General features: G+C 43.6%; 1 protein-coding gene across 4 annotated transcripts in view; it reads right to left on the reverse strand.

The window, feature by feature from the left end:
- LOC144791082 (disintegrin and metalloproteinase domain-containing protein 9-like) overlaps positions 1 to 22,020 on the reverse strand; it is a 2,835,950-nt gene that overhangs the window by 2,603,172 nt on the left and 210,758 nt on the right. For all 4 annotated transcript variants that reach the window (XM_078665732.1, XM_078665731.1, XM_078665734.1 and 1 more), the window contains one exon: positions 18,346 to 18,407. In XM_078665732.1, coding sequence (XP_078521858.1) covers positions 18,346 to 18,407 — 62 coding nt within the window. The remainder of the gene's footprint in view (positions 1 to 18,345; positions 18,408 to 22,020) is intronic.

Below are 22,020 nucleotides of genomic sequence, written 5' to 3' on the forward strand. Positions count from 1 at the left end.
ATGTGCGTTTTTCATGTAGCGCGCAATGCTGGGTACAAAGTACAAGTGGACTAGACTAGTTATAATACTGCAATAAATGGAGGACACAAGAACAAACGTTACTTGGGCAGAGGTGGCATTTGTGCAAGTATCGCGCAAAGCTGGGTACAAAGTACAAGTGGACTAGACTAGTTATAATACTGCAATAAATGGAGGACACAAGAACAAACGTTACTTGGGCAGAGGTGGCATTTGTGCAAGTATCGCGCAATGCTGGGTACAAAGTACAAGTGGACTAGACTAGTTATAATACTGCAATAAATGGAGGTCACAAGAACAAACGTTACTTGGGCAGAGGTGGCATTTGTGCAAGTATCGAAAGCGAACAAGAGGTAGCAAATGGTCAGTGTGTTACAAGACAAAAGTGACGTGTGCATGTTACAAAAGAGTACCAAACACAGAAGGATAATACTGCAATAAATGAGGGGGAGGGAGTGAGCGGGGAGGGGTGCTGCAGTGTCAAGGAGGAAAGGGGATGTGGGAGAGGGGAAGGTGTTGTCAGATACCATGGATGTGTATTCTGAATATACTAGCTTGGACAAAAGGCTATCTTTTTTGCTCAAGTTGATTTTTTAGAAATGCGGTCATGGAGTTGTCTGCCTGTGGTGAATTGTATCCATGCCAGACAGGTGTGAGGCGATAGTGTGGAGAGGTCTTTCCATTTAGATTAGAAAGAGTGAGTTTGTGATCACTTGACACAAGTCTATCCCAAAGAAGCCCACGTAAGAACTGTGTGCCCATTTTAATCAGGTCTCCCTTATTTCCCCTACCAGCCCGAGAAGAACGGAAGAAAGGCAGACAACAAAATGTCGAAACTGTTGGGGAAACGGAAAATAGATTCAGAGTGCAGAGTTTTTAAACAGCAGTGGACAGATGACTATTTTTTTGTCCAATGCAAGGAAAAGGCAGTTTGTTTAATCTGCGAAGAAAATGTGGCGGTGTTTAAAGAATTTAATATCCGCCGATACTATGAAACCCGCCATGGAGGGCAGTATGCTAGCTTGCTGGGCCAAGTGAGGAGAGACAAGGTGGCTAAGCTACAAAAAGGATTTGCCGCCCAGCAGAGTACAATGCTACGCCAAACACAGGCGAACCTGTCATCCGTCCGGGCCAGCTTCAAGGTAGCTAAACTGATTGCAAGCTGTGGAAAGTCGTTGTTGTTCAGTGATGGGGAGTTCATTAAGAAGTGCTTGAACGCTGTCGCAGAGGAGGTGTGTCCGGACAAGAAAGATGCCCTGAACGCAGTGAGTGTGTCTGCATCTACAACTACCAGGCAAATTGAAGAAATGGGGCATAATGTACATGTCCAGCTGAAAGACAAAGGTAAAGATTTTGAGTTTTTTGCATTGGCAATGGATGAGAGCAATGACGTGCAGGACACAGCACAACTGCTGATTTTTATTCAGGAAGTTAGTTCAACTTTTGAAGTGTCCGAGGAGCTGGCAGGTCTACAAAGTCTCACGGGTACTATGACAGGAGAGGATATTTTTGGTAAAGTACGCCAAACGATGGAAGACTTGGATTTGGACTGGGCTAAGCTGGCTAGCATCACAACGGACGGTGCTCCGAGTATGGTTGGTGCGTCGCGTGGGCTAGTGGGGCACATAAAAAGAGAAATGGAGGAACGAGGACTCACCCCCCCACTACAAGTCCACTGCCTGATTCACCAGCAAGCACTGTGCTGCAAAGTTCTGAAGTGGGAATCTGTCATGAAGGTGGTTGTGTCTTGCATAAACTTTATCAGAGCAAACGGACTAAAACACAGGCAGTTCCAAGCTTTTCTATCCGAGCTGGAGTCTGCCCATGGAGACGTGCTTTACCACGCGGAAGTCAGATGGTTAAGCCGGGGTAGAGTTTTGAAGCGCTTCTATGAGCTGCTACCCGAAATCAACACCTTTCTCCTGACAAAGGGAAAAACTGTCCCAGAGCTGACCGACATGGAATGGAAATGGGATCTTGCCTTTTTAACAGATGTCACAGAAATTTTAAATGGCCTCAATTTACAGCTGCACGGCAAGGGAAAATTAATCAGTGACATGTATTCCCACATCAAAGCATTTGAGGTTAAAATGGCGCTGCTTGTTGGACAAGTGCAAAAACAAGACTTCACCCATCTCCCTTCTACTCAGAGCCTCTCAGCTGAGGAGCCAGCGGTCCCGTTTCCAACCAAGAAGTGCAAGGACGCACTGGAAATGCTGAGAGCGGAGTTCAGTATGCGGTTCCGTGAGCTTCATGCCCATGTTAAAGAAATTCGCATATTCCAGAACACTTTTACTGCCGACATTAATGACACCCTGCCTTCTCTTCAATTTGAACTGGCTGAGTTGCAGACCTGTGATGTGCTGAAAGACGCATTCAATCCCAACTGTCTCAGAGTACTATGCTTCCCTCCCAAACGAGACCTACCCCAACATCCGAAAGCACGCTATGAAGATGTCCACAGTTTTTGGGAGCACATATATCTGTGAGCAAACTTTTTCACGCATGAAGCTGATAAAAAATCCGACAAGATGAAGACTCTCAGATGAACACCTGCATCAGTCTCTGAGCCTGGCTGTAACTGGTATGGAACCTGACATCAATCTCCTCACCAGTCAGAAGCAAGCCCACAGCTCACACTGATCTGGTAAACCTGCTGATTTCAGTAACTATGAATATGAAAAAATGTCAGTATAGTAATGCTCTTTTATAGGCAACATGTTTCTTGAACAGTGATGTCGCATACAAAATGAGTCTGCAGCATGTCATCTGCTGATGGGCTGCTTGTGTTTTTTTATCTGCCATTCCTGAAGGGCCTGCATGCTTCCAGGGCCACTCTAAAGTCAGCCTGTTTATTACAATTATTCTGTATTATTGTTATTTCACTGTTTGCCACACAAATTATCATCAGCTTGTGGTTTTATTTGCGAATCCGATCTATATCAAGGAGTATCTGTGGTAGTTAAAATAAACACGAGAATACTTTCTATTACAGTGCCTGTTCTATTACTTTTACTTTTTGCAACAGGTGGCGCCAAGGCAAAGCGAAGGGCAGCTGCAAAAAATGTCATTATAATCACCACAATGAAATTGGTTGTCACTTTGGCGGCAGCCCATATCATTTCCTGTTATAAGACTGACTCCGGCCCCTCATCACAGAAAGAAAAGTTGGTGTGGCCCCCGCCTAAAAAAGTTTGGGGACCACTGATATAGAGTCTCTACAGAGACGGCTCCTCTGAGAGGGAAGACTACGTATTGCGTTTTCCAAGCTCACGTTGCCCTGGTATGATGGGGGAATTGGTTTGCCTGATCTCCGTAAATACTACTGGGCCTCCCAACTGGCGGCGATTAATCATGCGATTTATGGATTGCCCCTGGACCCCGGGTATGCAATGGACCGGGGCCAGATGCCAGGACATGACTATATGAGAGCCCTTTACACTAGACCGGGTAAGATCTCCCTCATTGGACCGACTTCACACGCAGTTCGGGTGTGGCACGTGGCTAACCGACATCTCAAGTGGGATGGGAGGATCACACAAGCCACTCCTTTGTGGAGCTCTGAGGACTTAGGTAGCTTGTGGAAAACAAAGGGCTTTGACCGGTGGGACCTCATCGGGATTTCACGGGTCAAAGATGTGTGGGGGAAAGATGGGATCCTTACATTTGAGGCCCTTCAAAATAGCTATCAGCTAAGTGAGAGCGAGAGATACAGGTACCTTTAGATGAGGCATGCCCTACTGACAAATATTCCCCGGGGCACTACGCCTCCTGAGGCTTCCCCACTGGAAGATCGAGTGCTGGACGGACATCTCCCCACCAAAACCATCTCACTGATCTACAGAAAACTGATTAACCACATGGAGGATCCGCTAGCAACACTTGGAGAGCAATGGAGTGCAGACGGTTTAGTTATAGAGGATGAGGATTGGAGAGAGGCGGTGTCTTCCCATAAAACAGTTGCCATCCAGATGAGATTACGGCTAGTGCAATTGAAAATTCTGCACCGGTCCTACATGACGGGGCCTCGATTGGTGCGGATGGCTTTGGCTGAAAATGAGAGGTGCAGGAAAGGATGTGGAGAGACTGGAACGTTTATGCACATACTGTGGCACTGTTCGGAGATACAGCTCTATTGGGTCAATATTCATGAGAAGTTCCAGGAGGTACTGGGTGTGAAGGTACAGATGGAGACCCGACGCTGTATTCTGAATATCTGGGAGCCCTCGGACCTCACAACACATGGGAAACAATGGGTGACACTCACATGTATGATTGCCAAACCCCAAATTATGTCCCTGACTCTTATTAATGCTTTAAGGGCCTGTAACGGGCGGGTCAATGGAGATATTCCTCCAAAACCCACCTTTAACAAGCCTGGGCATAAATCCCGGCTGGATTACATCTTAGTGGAGACGCGTGCCTGGGCTAGAGTCATGGGTTTTAATGTAACCCCTCGAGATGAAAGCGACCATAATGCGCGGATTCTAAAATTTCTGGTGCCGGGTGTAACTACTACTTCTCAGTGGGCTGATGACCTCCCGGATCCTAGAGCGATTCTATCTAGTGATAGACGTAGAGTCAGATGGGTAAAAATTATAGGAAATCCCAAAGATATTCAGCGGCTCTATGCCAAAATAGGCCCAGCCTTACAAAAAGTTGAAATTCTTATCACGCAATCTCCGTCTGTGGAGTATTATAATAAACTGGGGGATATTTATCTGGAACTATCTGGCGCCCTGGCTGAGGTGCTGAACCCCGTAGTGCAGAAAAACAAAGGCAAAGGGATGAAAGCATCATGTTACAATGCTGCCTGTAGGAAGGCCAATGCTGGCCTCCTGGAAGCCATGACGCAACAGGACAATATTGCACTGGTTAGGGCTAAGAGGAAGAAATACAAAGAACTAATTCAAAATGCCAGAATCGAATGGGACAATGACAACTGGACGGACATGATGGGTGCTCTCAAATTTAAAGACGCCCGTAAATTTTGGCAGATTGTTAAAACCGGCTCTGCTGACCCGACCCCAGCAGTCAAAGCTAACATCGCAGCAAGTGCGTGGGAGGCTCATTTTCGATCATTGTATGTCTCAGCCGATATAGATCAGCTAGGGGACTCAGGTAGTTTAGTAGTAGACCCTCCCGCCATTTCCTCACTGGAGTGGGATGAATTTACTGTGGCGGAGGTTGAGGCAGCTATTTCCAGACTCTCAGCAGAAAAAGCTCCAGGGATGGATAAACTACCAGGGGATTTGTTCAAACACGAACCAATGGTTTGGGCCCCATACCTGCAGGTGGTGTTTAATGCAATCTTGGGAGGGACGGCGGTGCCTAGTACTTGGCTGGGAGCAGAGATTGTTCCCATCTTCAAGAGGGGCTCTTCTCTGCTTCCAGCCAACTACAGGCCTATTAGCCTAATAGATGTCCCACAAAAGATCTTTGCGAGGTTGATTCTGGGTCGCCTTTTAGCATGGATGCTTGATCACTCTGTCCTGAGCCCATACCAAGCAGGGTTCAGGAATAAAGTTTCAACTATAGATCAAGTTTTCCGCCTGGCCCTCATATTTTGGAAAACAGTAAAGTTGGAGGGTGGCAGCCTTTACACCGTCTTCGTTGATTTACGGGCGGCCTTCGACTTTGTACCCCGCAGAAAACTCTGGTCTGTGCTTTCTAATCTGGGGGTTCCGCAACACTTATTAAATATAGTTATCCGTTTACCCACAGATAATTTTGCACAAGTCAGATGTGGCAGGGGGGGAACCTTATCAAACAGATTCCCCATTGACAGGGGGGTAAGACAGGGCTGTGTGCTCGCACCGACCCTGTTTTGCCTCTATGTCAACGGGGTCATTGCCCATCTGAATGGGGTGGAAAACTGTGATGCCCCTGGACTGGCAGGCAGCAGGGTGCCGGCGATTATGTTCGCGGATGACACCCTGCTGCTGTCTAAATCGCCTATGGGAATCCAAAGAGTGCTGGACGGTTTTGTGGCGTTCTGTGGAGAACATGGTCTTGAGATCAATGCACTTAAAACTAAATTTAGGGTTTTTCATCCTCCATCACAATCTCGCCCCAACCCGCATATTGGTGCAAACAGGCTAGAAAGGGTCCGAACCTTTGAGTACTTGGGGATTACCCTAAATGAGAAAATGACTTGGGGACACCATCAAACAAAATCTCAACTAAAACTGGCCCAAATAGCGGAAGGAATTATTAGGCTTACAAATAGAAATAGATCCTTCACTAAGCCGATTGGGACACCGTTAGAGATTTATAGAGTTCAGGCCAGGGGTGCGGTTATGTATGGGCCACATGTGTAAACGCGAACTAGTGGCAACAGAGAACAAATTCATCAGGCAGCTATTACTACTACCCCCTAGCACTCCCCTGTTGCCAATGAGGCTTGATTTGGGTCTTAAACCCCTTGATGAAGATCTTGGTGTTAGGCCCCTAACCTTCTGGCGCAGGATATGGACCACACCAGAGCTAGTTAATTACAGGTCAGAGCTGCAGGAAATCCTGACCCTCTCAAATGTGGGGAAAATCCCGTGGTTCAATTACATAAAAAATGAACTAGGGCGATTAGGACTAGCTTCCTTATGGTCGGATCCTCTGTCCTCCTGCACTAGGGTATCACGGAAGCACTTGGTCAAAATGTATTATGAAAGTAAACTTGCGGCACATACACAAAATACAGATGAATCCTGACTGAATCATTCCTAAAGGCTAAGAACATGTACAAGTTTGAACCAGTTTTAGATATTATATTCCCAATTACCACCAGGAAATTGTCCATATAATGGAGGTATGGCAGTTTGCCTATCCGGGCGTATACCAGCAAATGGTCTGAGTCCTCCCCGAGCCACTGTCCCGGGTGTAAATTAGAGCAGGAAACTGAGCTGCACATACTGTTCTTCTGCCGCGCTTATGCGCGTGCAGGAAGGCACTGGATTGTCCCGGCCTGTAAAAACGTAGGCTTTTTTCACTGTTTGCATGCATACAGGGTTTTTAAAACTGATTTATCTGGTATGATTGCTTTTTCCGTAGCCAAATACTTAGAAAGCATATGGCACAAGAGAAGACATCTACTAATCGGAGACGCTGGATAACTGTTAAAATTGGAATATGTGTCAGTTTTGAAAAGTCATGCAGATGCTTGTTTTTAATCTACTATTTATAATTATTTTACCATGCTGTTTTGTATCTTTTATGGCAATATTTTGTCGAAATAAAGATTGTTGATGATGATGATTGCCAAATGTAAAATCGCGCAATTATGGGGTGCCAATCAGACACCTCCACTTGGGAAATGGATGGAGGACCTTGACTGGTGTATGTTCAGAGAGAGGTCGGTATATGTGGCTAGGGGTCGCCCTGGAAAGTGGGGGAAAATCTGGGCCGCTTGGAATAGATATAGAGGTGATATCTGTGCCCCTCCAACAGTTGAAAATGATGCTGTAGCGCTGGAATCTCCATGATCCCCAAGAAGATTCGGTGTATACATTGTGATGGTTGGTAATGTACAAGTGATTATTGTAAAGTAACTAATGGTCGCCTGATGCTTATTGTTTATTTTTGTTTGTTAATAAAAAGATTTTTTTTTTTTAAAGCGTAGGGCTCAAAGACGAACCCTGTGGGACTCCACATTTGAGGGGGACTGGTTTAGACAGAGAATCACCTGAGAACACATAAAAGCACCTATCCTGCAAAAAGGATTTGAGCCACGATAGTACCCTACCGAATACGCCTAGATTCGTCAGACAGTGGATCAGAATCTGGTGGTTCACTGTATCGAAGGCCGCACTTAGGTTGAGGATTATAATGGCGGCTGTGCCTCCTGAGTCAACAATCTTCCTTGCTTCCTCCACCACTGCCAATAAAGCGGTCTCTGTGCCATGGCGTGGGCGAAAGCCCGTTTGTGAGGGATGGGGCAGGTGATTGGATTCCAGGAATGTGGATAGGGTATGGTTGACTATTTTCTCTGCGATTTTGCTAATTGCCGGGAGCAATGAGATGGGGCGATAATTGCCCAAATCTGACTGGTCCAGGTATGGTTTTTTAAACCGAGCTTTTACCATGGCTTTCTTCCAGGGACAAGTTGATCAGACAGGTCATACTGGGAGCCACGGTAGATGCTGCCAATTTCAAAACATTAATGGGGGCGGGATCCAATGGTGATCCTGACTTCACCTCATTAAGGTGGCTAAGAATGACTCCTGAGTCAATGGTGTGAAGGTTTCCAGATAATTTTTGTCTCCAGGCTGACCTATTGCAGTCAATTCGGGGGTGTCAATTTTTTGTTGGGGGGGTGTTTTAGAACATTAAACACCTTAGAAAAAGTCTGCCAATGGATTGCAATGGTCGCCAGATGGGTCGGGGGCTGCCGTGGGGTCTGGGCATTTGAGAAGTTTTTTTGCGATCAGGAAGGTCTCTCTGGAGGAATTGGCTGCCCCTGAGATCTTTTCCGCAAAGTAGGAGGCTTGGGCTTGTTTTATTTCAGCCTTATAGTTGCCAATGGCCATCCTATATTCCAATTTCTTTGCTGCCGAGAAATCCTTCCTCCAGATCCTTTCTAGGAGTTTACATTTTTGTTTTAACACCCACATTTCAGGAGAAAACCATGCAGTCTTGTTGCCACCTAGTTTCTTTAGTATTAATTTCTTAGGGAGCACTGCGTTCAGTGAATCCTCAATCCAGTGGGTGAACTTCTGATAATCTGTGCTGGGATTAAGTTCCAGACCAGGTGGTCCAGGTAATGGAGAACACCGCACCCACTCTTCCAAAAGGTTTTGTTTATTCCGGCATAAAGGGTGTTGCTGTAGTCGAGTCTGCAGCATGAGTGATGGTCTTGCTGTGTTCGAGGGGGATCCATTTGAAGGTCTTACATAGGAGGCGGGGGTGTGGAAGCAGGAGGTCGAGACGGAGTTGATCTGGCGGTCCAATTTGAGCTCTGAGTCCAGGATGATTCCCAGGTTGCCTGCATGGTCCGCGGGGGTGGGCTGGCTTCCAAGGGCGGGGGCCACCAGGTGTCGTTCCAGGAGTTGGGGTTTGGGCCCATGATGAGTACTTCCATTTTGCTGGTGTTTAGTTGTACCACAGCACACGTAATAAAGGGGAGGGGGGCACACAGCCCCCTTTCCCAAGTTGATCATGGCTCCAGGAACCCCATCCCCGGGGAGTGTCATAAATATTAAACGGGAGGTGGCGTGGCCCACCCTCCCCAAGCTGATCACAGTCAGCTTCCCGCAGCATAAATAGTAAAGGGGACAGGGCAAGTGGCCCCCTTTCTGTAGCCTCTTAAATCCCCAGGGATCCCATCCAGCTCATCCGCTCCCACTCGGTGGGAGCTGCCAAAATTCTCCCGCTGGTTGGGAGCAGGCATTTGTTTCCCTGCCTGTGTGCCCTGTTGGATGGGATGGGATCCCCAGGACAGTAGAGGCTCAGGATGAGGACCCACTGCCCTAAATAAATGAATACTGTTAGGTGGTATGGGGTCCCCAGGGCCAGTAAAGGCTTGGGGGTGGGAGGATCCTCCTGAATAATTTGAGAAAAGTGTGTCCCTGGTGGACGCGATAACACCCAAAATAAATATGTGATCCGGTCCCGCTATCTCCCCCGCCCGGACTGGACCCCCCTAGACCCTTACCGATATCTGGGGTGCCGGACACAAGCCCTTTCGGCCGTTCTTCAGTGACTCGCAACAGTTCCGGAGCGGTAACCATGACTAGGAGTCCCCCGCCCCTCTCTGTATTACAGGAACCAACCAGCGGTCGCCTTCGACAGGAAGCACTCCGTTCCGACCCCGGAAGTCCCACCCCTGAGGCAGCGGCAGAACCAGTGAAAACCGAACACAACGCCCAGAACGCCGTCGGAGCATCGTGGCAGGACACTCGGACTGGCGCAGAAGACGGAGAAGAGGCAAACCCTGAAGAAGACGTGTGGTCGGAAGATTGGTGGAGTCCTTTGGAGTTGCGGCAGACCGTGTGAGTACCCGTAAACCTCATTGCATCCAACGTGTACATATTTCTCTCTCTTAGGCACGAACCCTGTAGCGACTGCATTGTATAGCTGTATGTAAAGCACCCTCACTGTAGAAAGCCCTTCTCCCCCTCACATACGTATCTGCCACTCTTTCGCTGTATTCCTCTCCTTCGTCTCTTCCCCCCCCCCCCTTTTTCCCAATACCTCCTTTCCTCACGGTTCTCTCTCCTTTCCGCACTGCCTGGGTGTCGGTGAATGCAGACTCACGAAGTCCCCACCTGGACTAACGGTACCTTGTTCTCTTGTTTGCCCTCCGAGGTTCATCCCCGACGTCCGACCCAGCCCAAGACCCCAAGACCCCAAGAAAGGAACTGGACCCAAGCCCCGAAGAAGGACCCGGACTCTCCTTGGACCACTTTGTTTTTGTTGACCCTCCTGTTTTTTTTTACATTTCTGTTTAATAAATACCGGCATAGCCCACTATATCCGGCCTCCTTGCCTGATTATCCAGCCCGCGGCATCCCCACCTTCACAAAATATTTTAAAAAATAATAATAAATGAGTAACAATAACACAAGCCCTAGCCATGCATTGCTACTTACCTCCCATAATTCAAGACATACAACAAAGTCCCGCGCACACAGATTTAAGTTTCAACAAGTACAGTACTCATATATGTAATTTACGAAAAAACAATGATCCAACGTCGATTCTTTAAATTTTGATGTGTCACTTCTTTTATTAGATGTTCACACCAATAGAAATTGACAGCCAGCCGACACGTGTTTCGTTATAGGTCAATACAATCATAGACACTATAACTCTTCAGGGCTGGAAAAATACAAAAAATGAATGGCCTATAGTGAGTATGTAACAACAATAAAATGTCACAAAGACCAAAATTGAATGTGTACATTCTCCACATTCCAAAGCATAACACCCGTCATAAGGAACCCAAAAGAAAGTGGTTGTATCTGGTTAATACAAACAGAAAGAGTAGCAATCAGCTACTACGGTCGCGGTTAAAAACATTGAAGCTCTTAATGTAAAAAAGAATAAACTTGTATGTCAATTACTTAAAACAAGTATAGATTATTGTAAATATTTTTAAAGTGGACAGACACCCGTGAAAAAATTTCACACAAAAAAAAAAAATATAAAAAGGCATACTAGTAATCGTAATGTTTTACGTCCAAATCTGTTCAACAGAATTCATCATATAATTAGAAAACATGTCAGAGTGCGTTCCGAAAATGTACGAATTAAGAATACCCAAGGCTATATAATTCTCTCATTGTACATGAAGGCGTGATATCAGACAACCGCATGCCACTCCCATCAGTGTGATGCATAATACAAGAGTATTAACAACGATACCTCAATGGCTGAATCTTTATCTTTTAAGGGCTGTTTAGGTAAAGATAAGTAAAGGAGAAAGAGAAAGGAAAACGCGAATTTTGGTTGGTAAAAATTGTCCGGAAAGCAATACGTAACTCTCATAGCGGATGTTCATATATAGTAAAAGTAGCTCACCCCAAGTCCGGTGATAATTCCAACCCGGCAGGGTAACCAATATTATCGCGATGACGACAAAACGATGCTGTCAAGATATAATTACGTAGTCCACATTTAAGGATGTAGCCACAGATAGATCCTGATGGCACGGTAAACGATTTCATCAAACACCGAATCTCACCAAAACTCAAAATGCAATATAAGCATTTACACTTCAAATTTTCAAAGAGTCAAATAATTAGTCCCACAATATATTCGAAGTCCAAACATTTAACGTAACCAAGTATCCATGCAAACGATAAATCTAGCCCCCACAACCCAATCTGTACAACTACTCAGATTAATTATAAATGACCCAAACAGTAAAATCAGTCACACCTTCACTCACGACGACAGTCTCTTACCCGTAAGTATCCAAATGCCCTTTATATAGGGGACGCTCAGGTAATGCACATTAGTGCTATCCAAAGAACAATAGTATATTGGTCCAAAATATATATTCTCAGATCACATTCGTGAAGGAATACCACATGGGTGCGTGTGGTTTCCAGTTTCTATAAGACAAGAAATATGGGAGTAAAATTAGGTGTCAATATCCAACTGCGCGAAGGAATTTAAGTCAGCTAGTTTGCATATAACGCTTGAAAAGTTGGAAGGGCTGGCGTGATTACCTGGGTACAATCACCCTCGTTGTAGCAGGCGTCCCCGACCCGGAAGTAGCCCCAACGTGCCCCGGAAGTCCAACTTATACAATCCTGGCGGTAAGCAAAAAAAAGCTAGAGCGTGAACCTCCGTAATGGTTCACAATAATAGAAAACGGACTAAGTTCCTGCTACGGACACTCAAGGTCCCAATTCTTAAATCCTACAACGAACAAGGTCTGTCCACAGACACCAAGCCGAACATACCAATTGAAGAAAAGTTAACTAAAGTAAAGGAGAGAGGAAAGGAAAGGAAATCAGCAGTTAGATGAACCGCTGTTCATATTAATAGGAAGAGGATCGCATTTCCAACCAATATTCGGAAATGAACTCACAAAAACATTACTTTGGTGAGCGAAAGGAACATGATATGTACAATTGAAAACACAGTCAAATTAACAATGCTCATGCGATAATCAGTCACAGAGTGTATGTGGCAATGAAACGACAACCAAAATTTATAAAAATATAAATATAAATAATAAGAATCACAACGGCAAGTGGTAAATGCGAGTATTACAACATATACCTGCCTTAATAATAATGCGCATATTAAACATATTTATTGAAACCAAAGTAAGTGAGGGTATTACAACATATACTTGCCTAATAATAATGCGCATATTGAACGTATCCATTGAAACCAAAGTAAGTGAGGGTGAATAATAAGAGCACCTATTCACCCTTCAGTCAAAATTTACCCAACAAATATATAGTATATTATCATTCATACAGAAGGGATAGTATTGCAAATAAGAGACAACAAACAGGTGCAGGGTAAACCCTACAGAAGTGTCATCATGTAATCCGAAAATTTATACTAGAGTTCTGAGTATAGTGCATCAGTCCCCCAGAAAAAATTGCATCTCAGGGTCGCAATTAAGACCCCGCCCCACCGTATGAAGTCTCATGATCCAGAAAGCTTCAGCACGTCTGAGGCGAAGCTCTCTGTTACCACCTCTAGTATCCATAGGGATATGGTCAATTCCAAAAAAGGCAAATTCTTTTTTGGGACCTTGTGCGTGGCAAATACTAGCATGAATTGCCACCGGATATCTAGCATCTTGCTGTAAAAGGGCTCTAACATGTTCCCCAATCCTCTCTTTCAAGCACCTAATGGTGCTACCCACATACTGGAGTCCACATTTACATTCAATAATGTAGATGACGAATTTAGTTAAACAGTTAATGTTCATTCGAATCTCATAGGTTTTGTTGTCACAACCTTTAAAATTTTTTGTCTTATGTTTAGCCCACCTGCACACTCCACAGAAACCACATTTAAAGAAGCCTCTGTTGGGTGAGTTAAGCCATGTGTCAATTTTAGTAGTTCTAGGAACTGTAGGACTAAGTCTATTGCGTAAAGTCCTACCTCTCCTAAATGTAATTTGAGGTTGTTTGGTCACGTAATTAGTCAATGTTTTATCAGCTGTAAGTATACTCCAATGTCTTTTAAGACTTCTGCGAAGCACATGGCTCAATTCATTGAAGTCAGTGACCATACGTATATTGTCTTTTTTGTCCCCATTAGGAGTACGTTTAGGTCTTAGAGTATCTTCCCTTTTGACTCTTTTAATTCTCTTTTTGGCTTTTTTTATGATGTCATGGGAATATCCTCGTTCTACGAAGCGTTGTTTCATATCCTCAAGACATTCTTGAAATTCTGGCTCATCACTACAATTGCGTCTGGCCCTGACAAATTCCCCATATGGTATAGCACTTATTTGGTGTATAGGGTGTGAACTGTCTGAGTGTAAGATGGAATTACAGGCAGTGCTTTTTCTAAAAAGACGTGTCTTCAATTTGTTGTCATCGGTATATAATTCTATGTCTAAGAAAGAGATCTGTTTTTGACTAAATTCCAGGGTGAATTCCATACCATAAGGGTTGCTATTCATGTATGTAAGGAATTCCAAAAGTTCACCCTGTGTACCAGCCCAAAGCAAGAGACAGTCATCTATAAATCTTCCCCAATAGATAATTCTGTCAATCCATTCCGCGCCTCTTGTGCCCCATATCCAATCTTTTTCCAGGCAACCCATAAAGAGACAGGCAAAACTAGGGGAAAATTTAGACCCCATAGCCACCCCCTTGGTTTGTTTGTACCATTTACCCTCAAACAGAAAAAAATTATTATTGAGGATAATTTGCATCATTCTTATTAGCATTTGGTTATGTAACCACTCCGTGGCTGGTCGGGTATTTAACATTCGTGTAACTGCCTCCACACCCAAATTAATGTTAATGTTAGTATAAAGAGCGACCACATCCAAAGTTGCCATAATCATACCAGTTTGCCATTCTACATCTGTAAGGATGCTTAAGATGTGTTTTGAGTCTTGTATGAAACTCGGTAAATTACGTACCAAAGGCCCCAAGAAAACGTCCACGTATTCAGACAGTTTTTCAGTAGGGCCTCCGATACCCGATATGATCGGTCTACCAGGTGGGAAATCTCGGTTTTTATGCACTTTGGGTAAAGTGTATAAGTATGGAAAGGTGGGTCTAAATACCTTGAGGTAAGCTAATTCGTCATCATCCAATAGACCTTGGGAGTGCCACTCAACCAAGTGTTTATTGATCAGAAGTCCCAATTGGCCAATAGGGTTATGGGCCAATGGTTCATAACAGTTAGTGTCAGAAAGTTGTGTAAGGATTTCATTAGTATAATCAATTTTATTCATTATCACAACATTTCCTCCCTTGTCTGCCTCCCTTATCAAAATGGTTTGGTCTTCATTGAGGTTCTTTAAAGCCAATCTTTCCCCTTTGGTGAGATTATCATTAAACAATTGCCCTCTATGTTTTTTAGTGGTTTTAAAGTCCCAATCGTCCAAGTCCTGTAGGACCCGTTTGTAGAAAGTGTCAACAGTATTCCCACCAGGGAGAGTGGGAGTCCATTTAGATTTGTTCTTCAAACCACTAGAAATAGGGCAGCTGGTGTCTATATCAAGATCTTCCAACAGTTGGGTCATAGTCAAAGGAGCATCCTCCATCTCGGTTATAGATAATAACAATCGTGTCGCTTGTATTTCCTGAATACTCGGTACATCAGACACATTACTCATGTTTGCACTTGACACTGGTTTATTCATTTTGGGATTGCACACAAAAAACTTTTTCAACTTAAGTATTCTGACAAATTTGTACAAGTCAACCTTCATTTTGCACATGTCACCAGTTTCTTTAGGGTTAAAGCTCAAGCCCTTACTAAGTAGGGAGACCATATCCACATCCAGTATTTTTGTAGACAAATTAATGACCTGTAAGTCCCTGCTCGTAGGTATTATTTCCTTACATTGCCTGAGCGGAGTTTCTTCTTGTACTCTTCCTGATCTGTTTTGTCCCCCCCTTTGGCCCCTCCGGGTTTTGGATCTGGTGCTATTCGTCCTCCTTGGTTTCTGTTGCCCTTGCGTACTGTTCGGACTTCCTTTAAAAAAGCAGAAACTGGTGTGGTGTTACTGTACTCATTTTCACTATTACTGATGTCAGGGATACTATTGAGTGTGGAACCAGAGGCTACAGAAGTATTGTCTGGTTCCGGTGTGGTGCCCAAATTAGTGTTGTCCTTGACTAATGAATCGTATTTACGTGCATACGTAAAAATTCTCCCTGTTTTGTAATCCATCTCATCACGTCTAAGTTGTCTTGATTTCCTTTCCTTGATGTCTTTATGGTGTCTAGATAATATGTCTTTTAAAATCACATAATTTTTTTCAGTAGCATCTTTGAGGTTCATGTCATTTATTTCTTTCTCTAGGGTATCTATCTCAGCCTGAAGTTTACTGACCTTTCTATCTGAACTTTCAATTAAGATCATCATTAGAGTTTCAGAGTTAATAGTTAAAGAGTGTTCCCACTTCAACAGGAGGTCAGGGTCAAGCTCGTCATACGTAGGTAGTACTTGGGAACGTAAGCCCCTTGGCACTCTTTTGAGCCGTAAGTATTGTTTTAGGGTTGCTCCGTCCCACCACCTAGCATTCTCAGTTTTTTTCAAGCGTTCCAGTTTGAAGAACTTGGGGTGAGCTACTTTTACTATATATGAACATCCGCTATGAGAGTTACGTATTGCTTTCCGGACAATTTTTACCAACCAAAATTTGCGTTTTCCTTTCTCTTTCTCCTTTACTTATCTTTACCTAAACAGCCCTTAAAAGATAAAGATTCAGCCATTGAGGTATCGTTGTTAATACTCTTGTATTATGCATCACACTGATGGGAGTGGCATGCGGTTGTCTGATATCACGCCTTCATGTACAATGAGAGAATTATATAGCCTTGGGTATTCTTAATTCGTACATTTTCGGAACGCACTCTGACATGTTTTCTAATTATATGATGAATTCTGTTGAACAGATTTGGACGTAAAACATTACGATTACTAGTATGCCTTTTTATATTTTTTTTTTTGTGTGAAATTTTTTCACGGGTGTCTGTCCACTTTAAAAATATTTACAATAATCTATACTTGTTTTAAGTAATTGACATACAAGTTTATTCTTTTTTACATTAAGAGCTTCAATGTTTTTAACCGCGACCGTAGTAGCTGATTGCTACTCTTTCTGTTTGTATTAACCAGATACAACCACTTTCTTTTGGGTTCCTTATGACGGGTGTTATGCTTTGGAATGTGGAGAATGTACACATTCAATTTTGGTCTTTGTGACATTTTATTGTTGTTACATACTCACTATAGGCCATTCATTTTTTGTATTTTTCCAGCCCTGAAGAGTTATAGTGTCTATGATTGTATTGACCTATAACGAAACACGTGTCGGCTGGCTGTCAATTTCTATTGGTGTGAACATCTAATAAAAGAAGTGACACATCAAAATTTAAAGAATCGACGTTGGATCATTGTTTTTTCGTAAATTACATATATGAGTACTGTACTTGTTGAAACTTAAATCTGTGTGCGCGGGACTTTGTTGTATGAGTCTTAAGTGTAAAATCCTTTTTACATTTAAAATTGAGGGGTTTTGTGTAGGGTCTCCCCCCCCTGCTTGCACCAGTGACTACTGTTTGTTTTCCAAAATTTGAATATATACGCAAATTCTGATTGAGCGCCATTACTTCCCGCATACTTAATACCCTCTTGCTGTTGTTTATAATTCAAGACATGTTCAATGACATCGCTGATAAAGTCATTGCAACATTTAAAATTACATCATGGAAGACAACACTGTGTATGGCAGGTTTGCGAGTTAAAGTTACTCTAGTGCACAATTTATAGTTACTTGAGGAAATTCTAACAGGTGAATTTCATTGTTTTATTTAGTTTAAAATGATACATTGTCACTGAAATTTTCATCGAAGTATAACGTCACTTTAACCTTTGTTTTTTTTCAATAGAGTGTCGCTGGTGTTGAGGGTGCTCTATACAGGATCTGCTTTCCACCTAAACTTGATAACTACCCAGCGTTCTATGCGTCACTCTATGCCTGAAGGGGAATTGTTTTGATATATATATACTCACACAGTTCGAAAAAGGCATAATGCCGAAACGCGTCCTGTTTTGGTATACGGTAAATAAACCCGTATAACTTCAGCCACGAGAGTGCGGTCTATTCTTTTGCCTCTGCGACGGACACGGGGACACACACGGACACAGAAACCGACACACACACAGACACACACACACACACACAGACACACAGACACACACACACACACAATATTTTTTTGTGTCCTCGGGCTATTCCATGGACAGATAGGAAGCACCCAGGATCTTAGATGCAATCCAAACATGGATGAATGAATATGCTCTAGTCCTCAAAGTCGCTAAGATGGGACTCTTGCTGGCTGGCATTCATTACGGACTATACATCTCATTGGAAACACATGTCTAGCTTAAAACCCTCTGAGTTTCTTTTGATGAAAGAATAACTATGGCTGGTCAAGTTAATCAAGTATTTTGCTACACAAACCGACATCTTAGGTTTCTACTGGAAAATCGGGAAGGCATTGCAGGAACTATTACTGGCTCTAAAATTGGAATGCATTCAACTTAGTTGAGGATCCTAAGCAAGAGACTAGTGTTATACATAGCTATTTAGTACAATGTATAGGAAAAGCCAGGTCTGAAGAGATTACATTGGACCTGAAACATGAAGAAGAACATGTCACTTACTGTCTCACAAGGTAAACGAAATGCTTCTTTCCTCCAATTGTAATTTCATAAATCATTGAGTCCTGCCGCATGAAGAAAGTAAAATAAAGGTTACTTGCACTAAGACACGGTCTAATGTAAAAACATAAAATTACTTAAAATAAAGCAATTATAAAATAATTTTGACATATACCAATTTTACATAACATTACACAAAATTGTTTTGAAATGCAATGTGTCCTCTGTGTAGACGATCAAGCCTGGTTTACAATTGCGAGGAGGCATCACTTCCTTGAGTTGTTGTTTGCCACTGGCACACAAATTCCTCTTAATTAAAGAGATGGCCGCTTTGGTTGGCCTGTCAGGAGCAGACTGGCGAGTTGTACATGGAGTAGGTGGCACACCAACACAGGACTGCAACTGACAACCCTAGTGGCTCTCGTTGGCCTTAAGGAACCCAGACAAAACTACTAATAAGCGTAGGGCAGTCAGACGACAATGAAGGCTAAAATTCAGAGTTTCACCAAGATTCCAAATTCACCACAGTTAGAAGGAACCTTTGATGCATGGAGGGTATATGATTTCATACACTATGTGTAGCTGTAGGTTCCCCTTATTTTATCATCTTGTTCTGACCTGCTATTAAACGGTGGGAACGGATTGTCAAAAGTGCACTTGAGATATGAAGACACAATAGGTTAATGATAGGCTCCAAACAGATATATTGGGTTGACAGTGGTGTCAAACACAGTATCCAGGAAGCATACACCTGTTAATCTTAATCTCTAGAATACGCCTCAAGAAAGAAAGAAATACTTCAGAGTGTCTGATGAAATGAATAGGAGTATCATCAGTGAGACCTTTTCTATATTTTATTACAGTGCAAAATACAAGCAACAAAGACCAAAGGATGCGTTGGACAACACTCAGATTTTGCTAGGATTTATCCCAATCATTTCACACCAGTTTGAATACTATCAGACTGTAACAGCATGATAGCTCATGGCCAAGTCAGTGTTCCAGTTGAAAAAAGGTGAAAGATTGCCACTCTACAGAATACCGAGTTAAACAAGCATTTGCAATGCAATAGGTCTCGCATTAGGAAAGTTTGAGCGATTGGTATTGTAAATGACAATTTTTTTATTTATGTGTTGGTTTTGAAAATAGCTAAATTATTAGCTTTGGCATTTACAATGCCAATAGTTATAACTTTCACAAATGTGACACCTATAGCATTTGTAATGCAATATGTGCTGTATTTACGTGGCTTCGATGTATTGCTATTACAAATAACAATGGCTTTTCATTTTTTTTAAATAATTAAGATGTAAATAAAAGTTATTGTAATTTATAATGGCATTAGCTTCAACTTTTGTAAATAACTTTTGTGAAGATTATGTTCAGTGTATTTTATTGTGACGAAAATCCAAGAACAGAAGTGAAATATTAACAACTTGTTGTGACATTTATAATAAAACTTGAAACATTGAGAGAACATATTTGAACCAGTTGTTGAATGGTTGCACAGATTGATGCTGTGGTGGTGCTGAGTGATGTCGTGGTGGCGACGAGTGATGCTGTGGCATTCAGTGATGCTGTGGTAGCGCATAGTGATGTTGTGGTGCCCCTGAGTGATGCTGTGGTGGTGCTGAGTGATGTCGTCGTGATGCGATAGATAGAGTGAGTGCGATAGATAGATAGAGTGAGTGCGATAGGTAGAGTGAAGGAGATAGATAGAAGGAGGGAGATAGATAGATAGTTAGATAGAGTGAGGCCGATAGGTAGACAGACAGATAGATAGAGTTATGGTGATAGAGTGCAATAGATAGACAGATAGAGTGAGAGCAACAGACAGATAGATAGACTGAGGGCGATAGGTTGAGTGAGGGCGATAGAGTGAGGGCGATAGATAGATAGGGGGCTATAGATAGAGTGAAGGCGATGGATCGAGTGAGGGCGATAGATAGAAAGATAGAGTGAGGGCGATAGATAGATAGATAGAGTGAGGGCGATAGAGTGAGGCAGATAGATAGATAGATAGATAGATAGATAGATAGATAGATAGATAGATAGAGTGAGGGCGATAGACAGATAGATAGATAGAGTGAGGGCGATAGATAGATAGATAGATAGATAGATAGATAGATAGATAGATAGATAGATAGATAGATAGATAGATAGAGTGAGGGTGATAGATAGAGTGAGGGCGATAGATAGAGTGAGGGCGATAGATAGAGTGAGGGCGATTGTATGCATGTGAAACCGGCATGCCAAAGTATACGAAATACATGACAGGTGGTTAACACGCACAACCGGGTGATGTGTCCCTATGGGAGCCGAACGCCCAATAATCATCTATACCCCAATATTTTGAACACCCCAATCCATTTAACTCCAGAATCTGTAATAGAACTAGATATCAAAGATAACTCTTCACGGAAAAATATACATTTTAGGCGGCATATCCCCATGAATCATATGCTTTTTGTCCCGCCAAGAGAAAGACCTTAACAAACAAAAGGAACTCTTCCAAATTAGTCACAATCTTTATGGGGCAGGGCCGTTGGTTAACCAATGTCCCTCCGATATGGATCATTCCATTGCATAAACTAAATAGTTAGATATCCAGAAGTGGGAAAGTTTGGAGAGACAGCACTTTAAACAGGACTCCTGCTCAGCAAGCCTTCCGGTCTGCACCCTCTGCCAGGTTCCAAGGAAGGCCCTATGTCTTAAACAATCGTTGAAGGCTTTAAGAAAAAAGATGAAAGACTCGGTTATACACCGTGACAGCCTGATATCGGCCACATATTTTAATGTGAAAATCCAAGGATGTTTGTTGTAATAAAACACATAGGATGGAATCAAACAGAACGACACAGACTACATTAACATGCAATTCAATTAATTATGTATTTATGAAATGAATAATTGTATTAAATATATCTACAATGCAGAAATATGTTACCAACTACCGATTTTTTGCTGATTGGTTTTGTAATCTATGCTCGAATAAATATTTTCGGGACATTTCGGCCACGGGGAAAACTGACCTGGGGGCTCTCTCCCGAGCACAGGTCCGCCGCAGCACCAGCGCTGCTCTACCGCCGCCCACATCGGGTTCCCTTGACCACAGGAGACCACAGGAGACCAGGGACTACATCACCTGGCACCCCTTGCGCAGAGAAAGGCGCGCACGTCCTGTCCCGCCCCCGGAGGTGCTCAGAAATACAGCGTGAGCCCCGGGGGAGCGGGGGGACATTTCGGCCACGGGGAAAACTGACCTGGGGGCTCTCTCCCGAGTACAGGTCCGCCGCAGCACCAGCGCTGCTCTACCGCCGCCCACATCGGGTTCCCTTGACCACAGGAGACCACAGGAGACCAGGGACTACATCCCCCGGCACCCCTTGCGCAGAGGAAGGCGCGCACGTCCTGTCCCGCCCCCGGAGGTGCTCAGAAATACAGCGTGAGCCCCCGCGTCGCGGGTACGCGCGCGGGTCGGCGCCCGGGGCTAAGCCCGGGCAAAGGGCGGGCCCTCTGTGGCCCTCCGAGGCCAGAGGAGGACGGGCCGGGCTACCCCACTTGGCTTCATCAAAAGAGGAGGTACAGAGACATTTAATCCTTTTAATTTTTACCGTTTTGAACTATTTGAACTTGTTACTGTTGTTTCCGGGGTTCTGCTTCCAAACTAATATGTCC

This window comes from Lissotriton helveticus, chromosome 11 (assembly GCF_964261635.1).
Source record: "Lissotriton helveticus chromosome 11, aLisHel1.1, whole genome shotgun sequence".
NCBI classification, from domain to species: domain Eukaryota; kingdom Metazoa; phylum Chordata; class Amphibia; order Caudata; family Salamandridae; genus Lissotriton; species Lissotriton helveticus.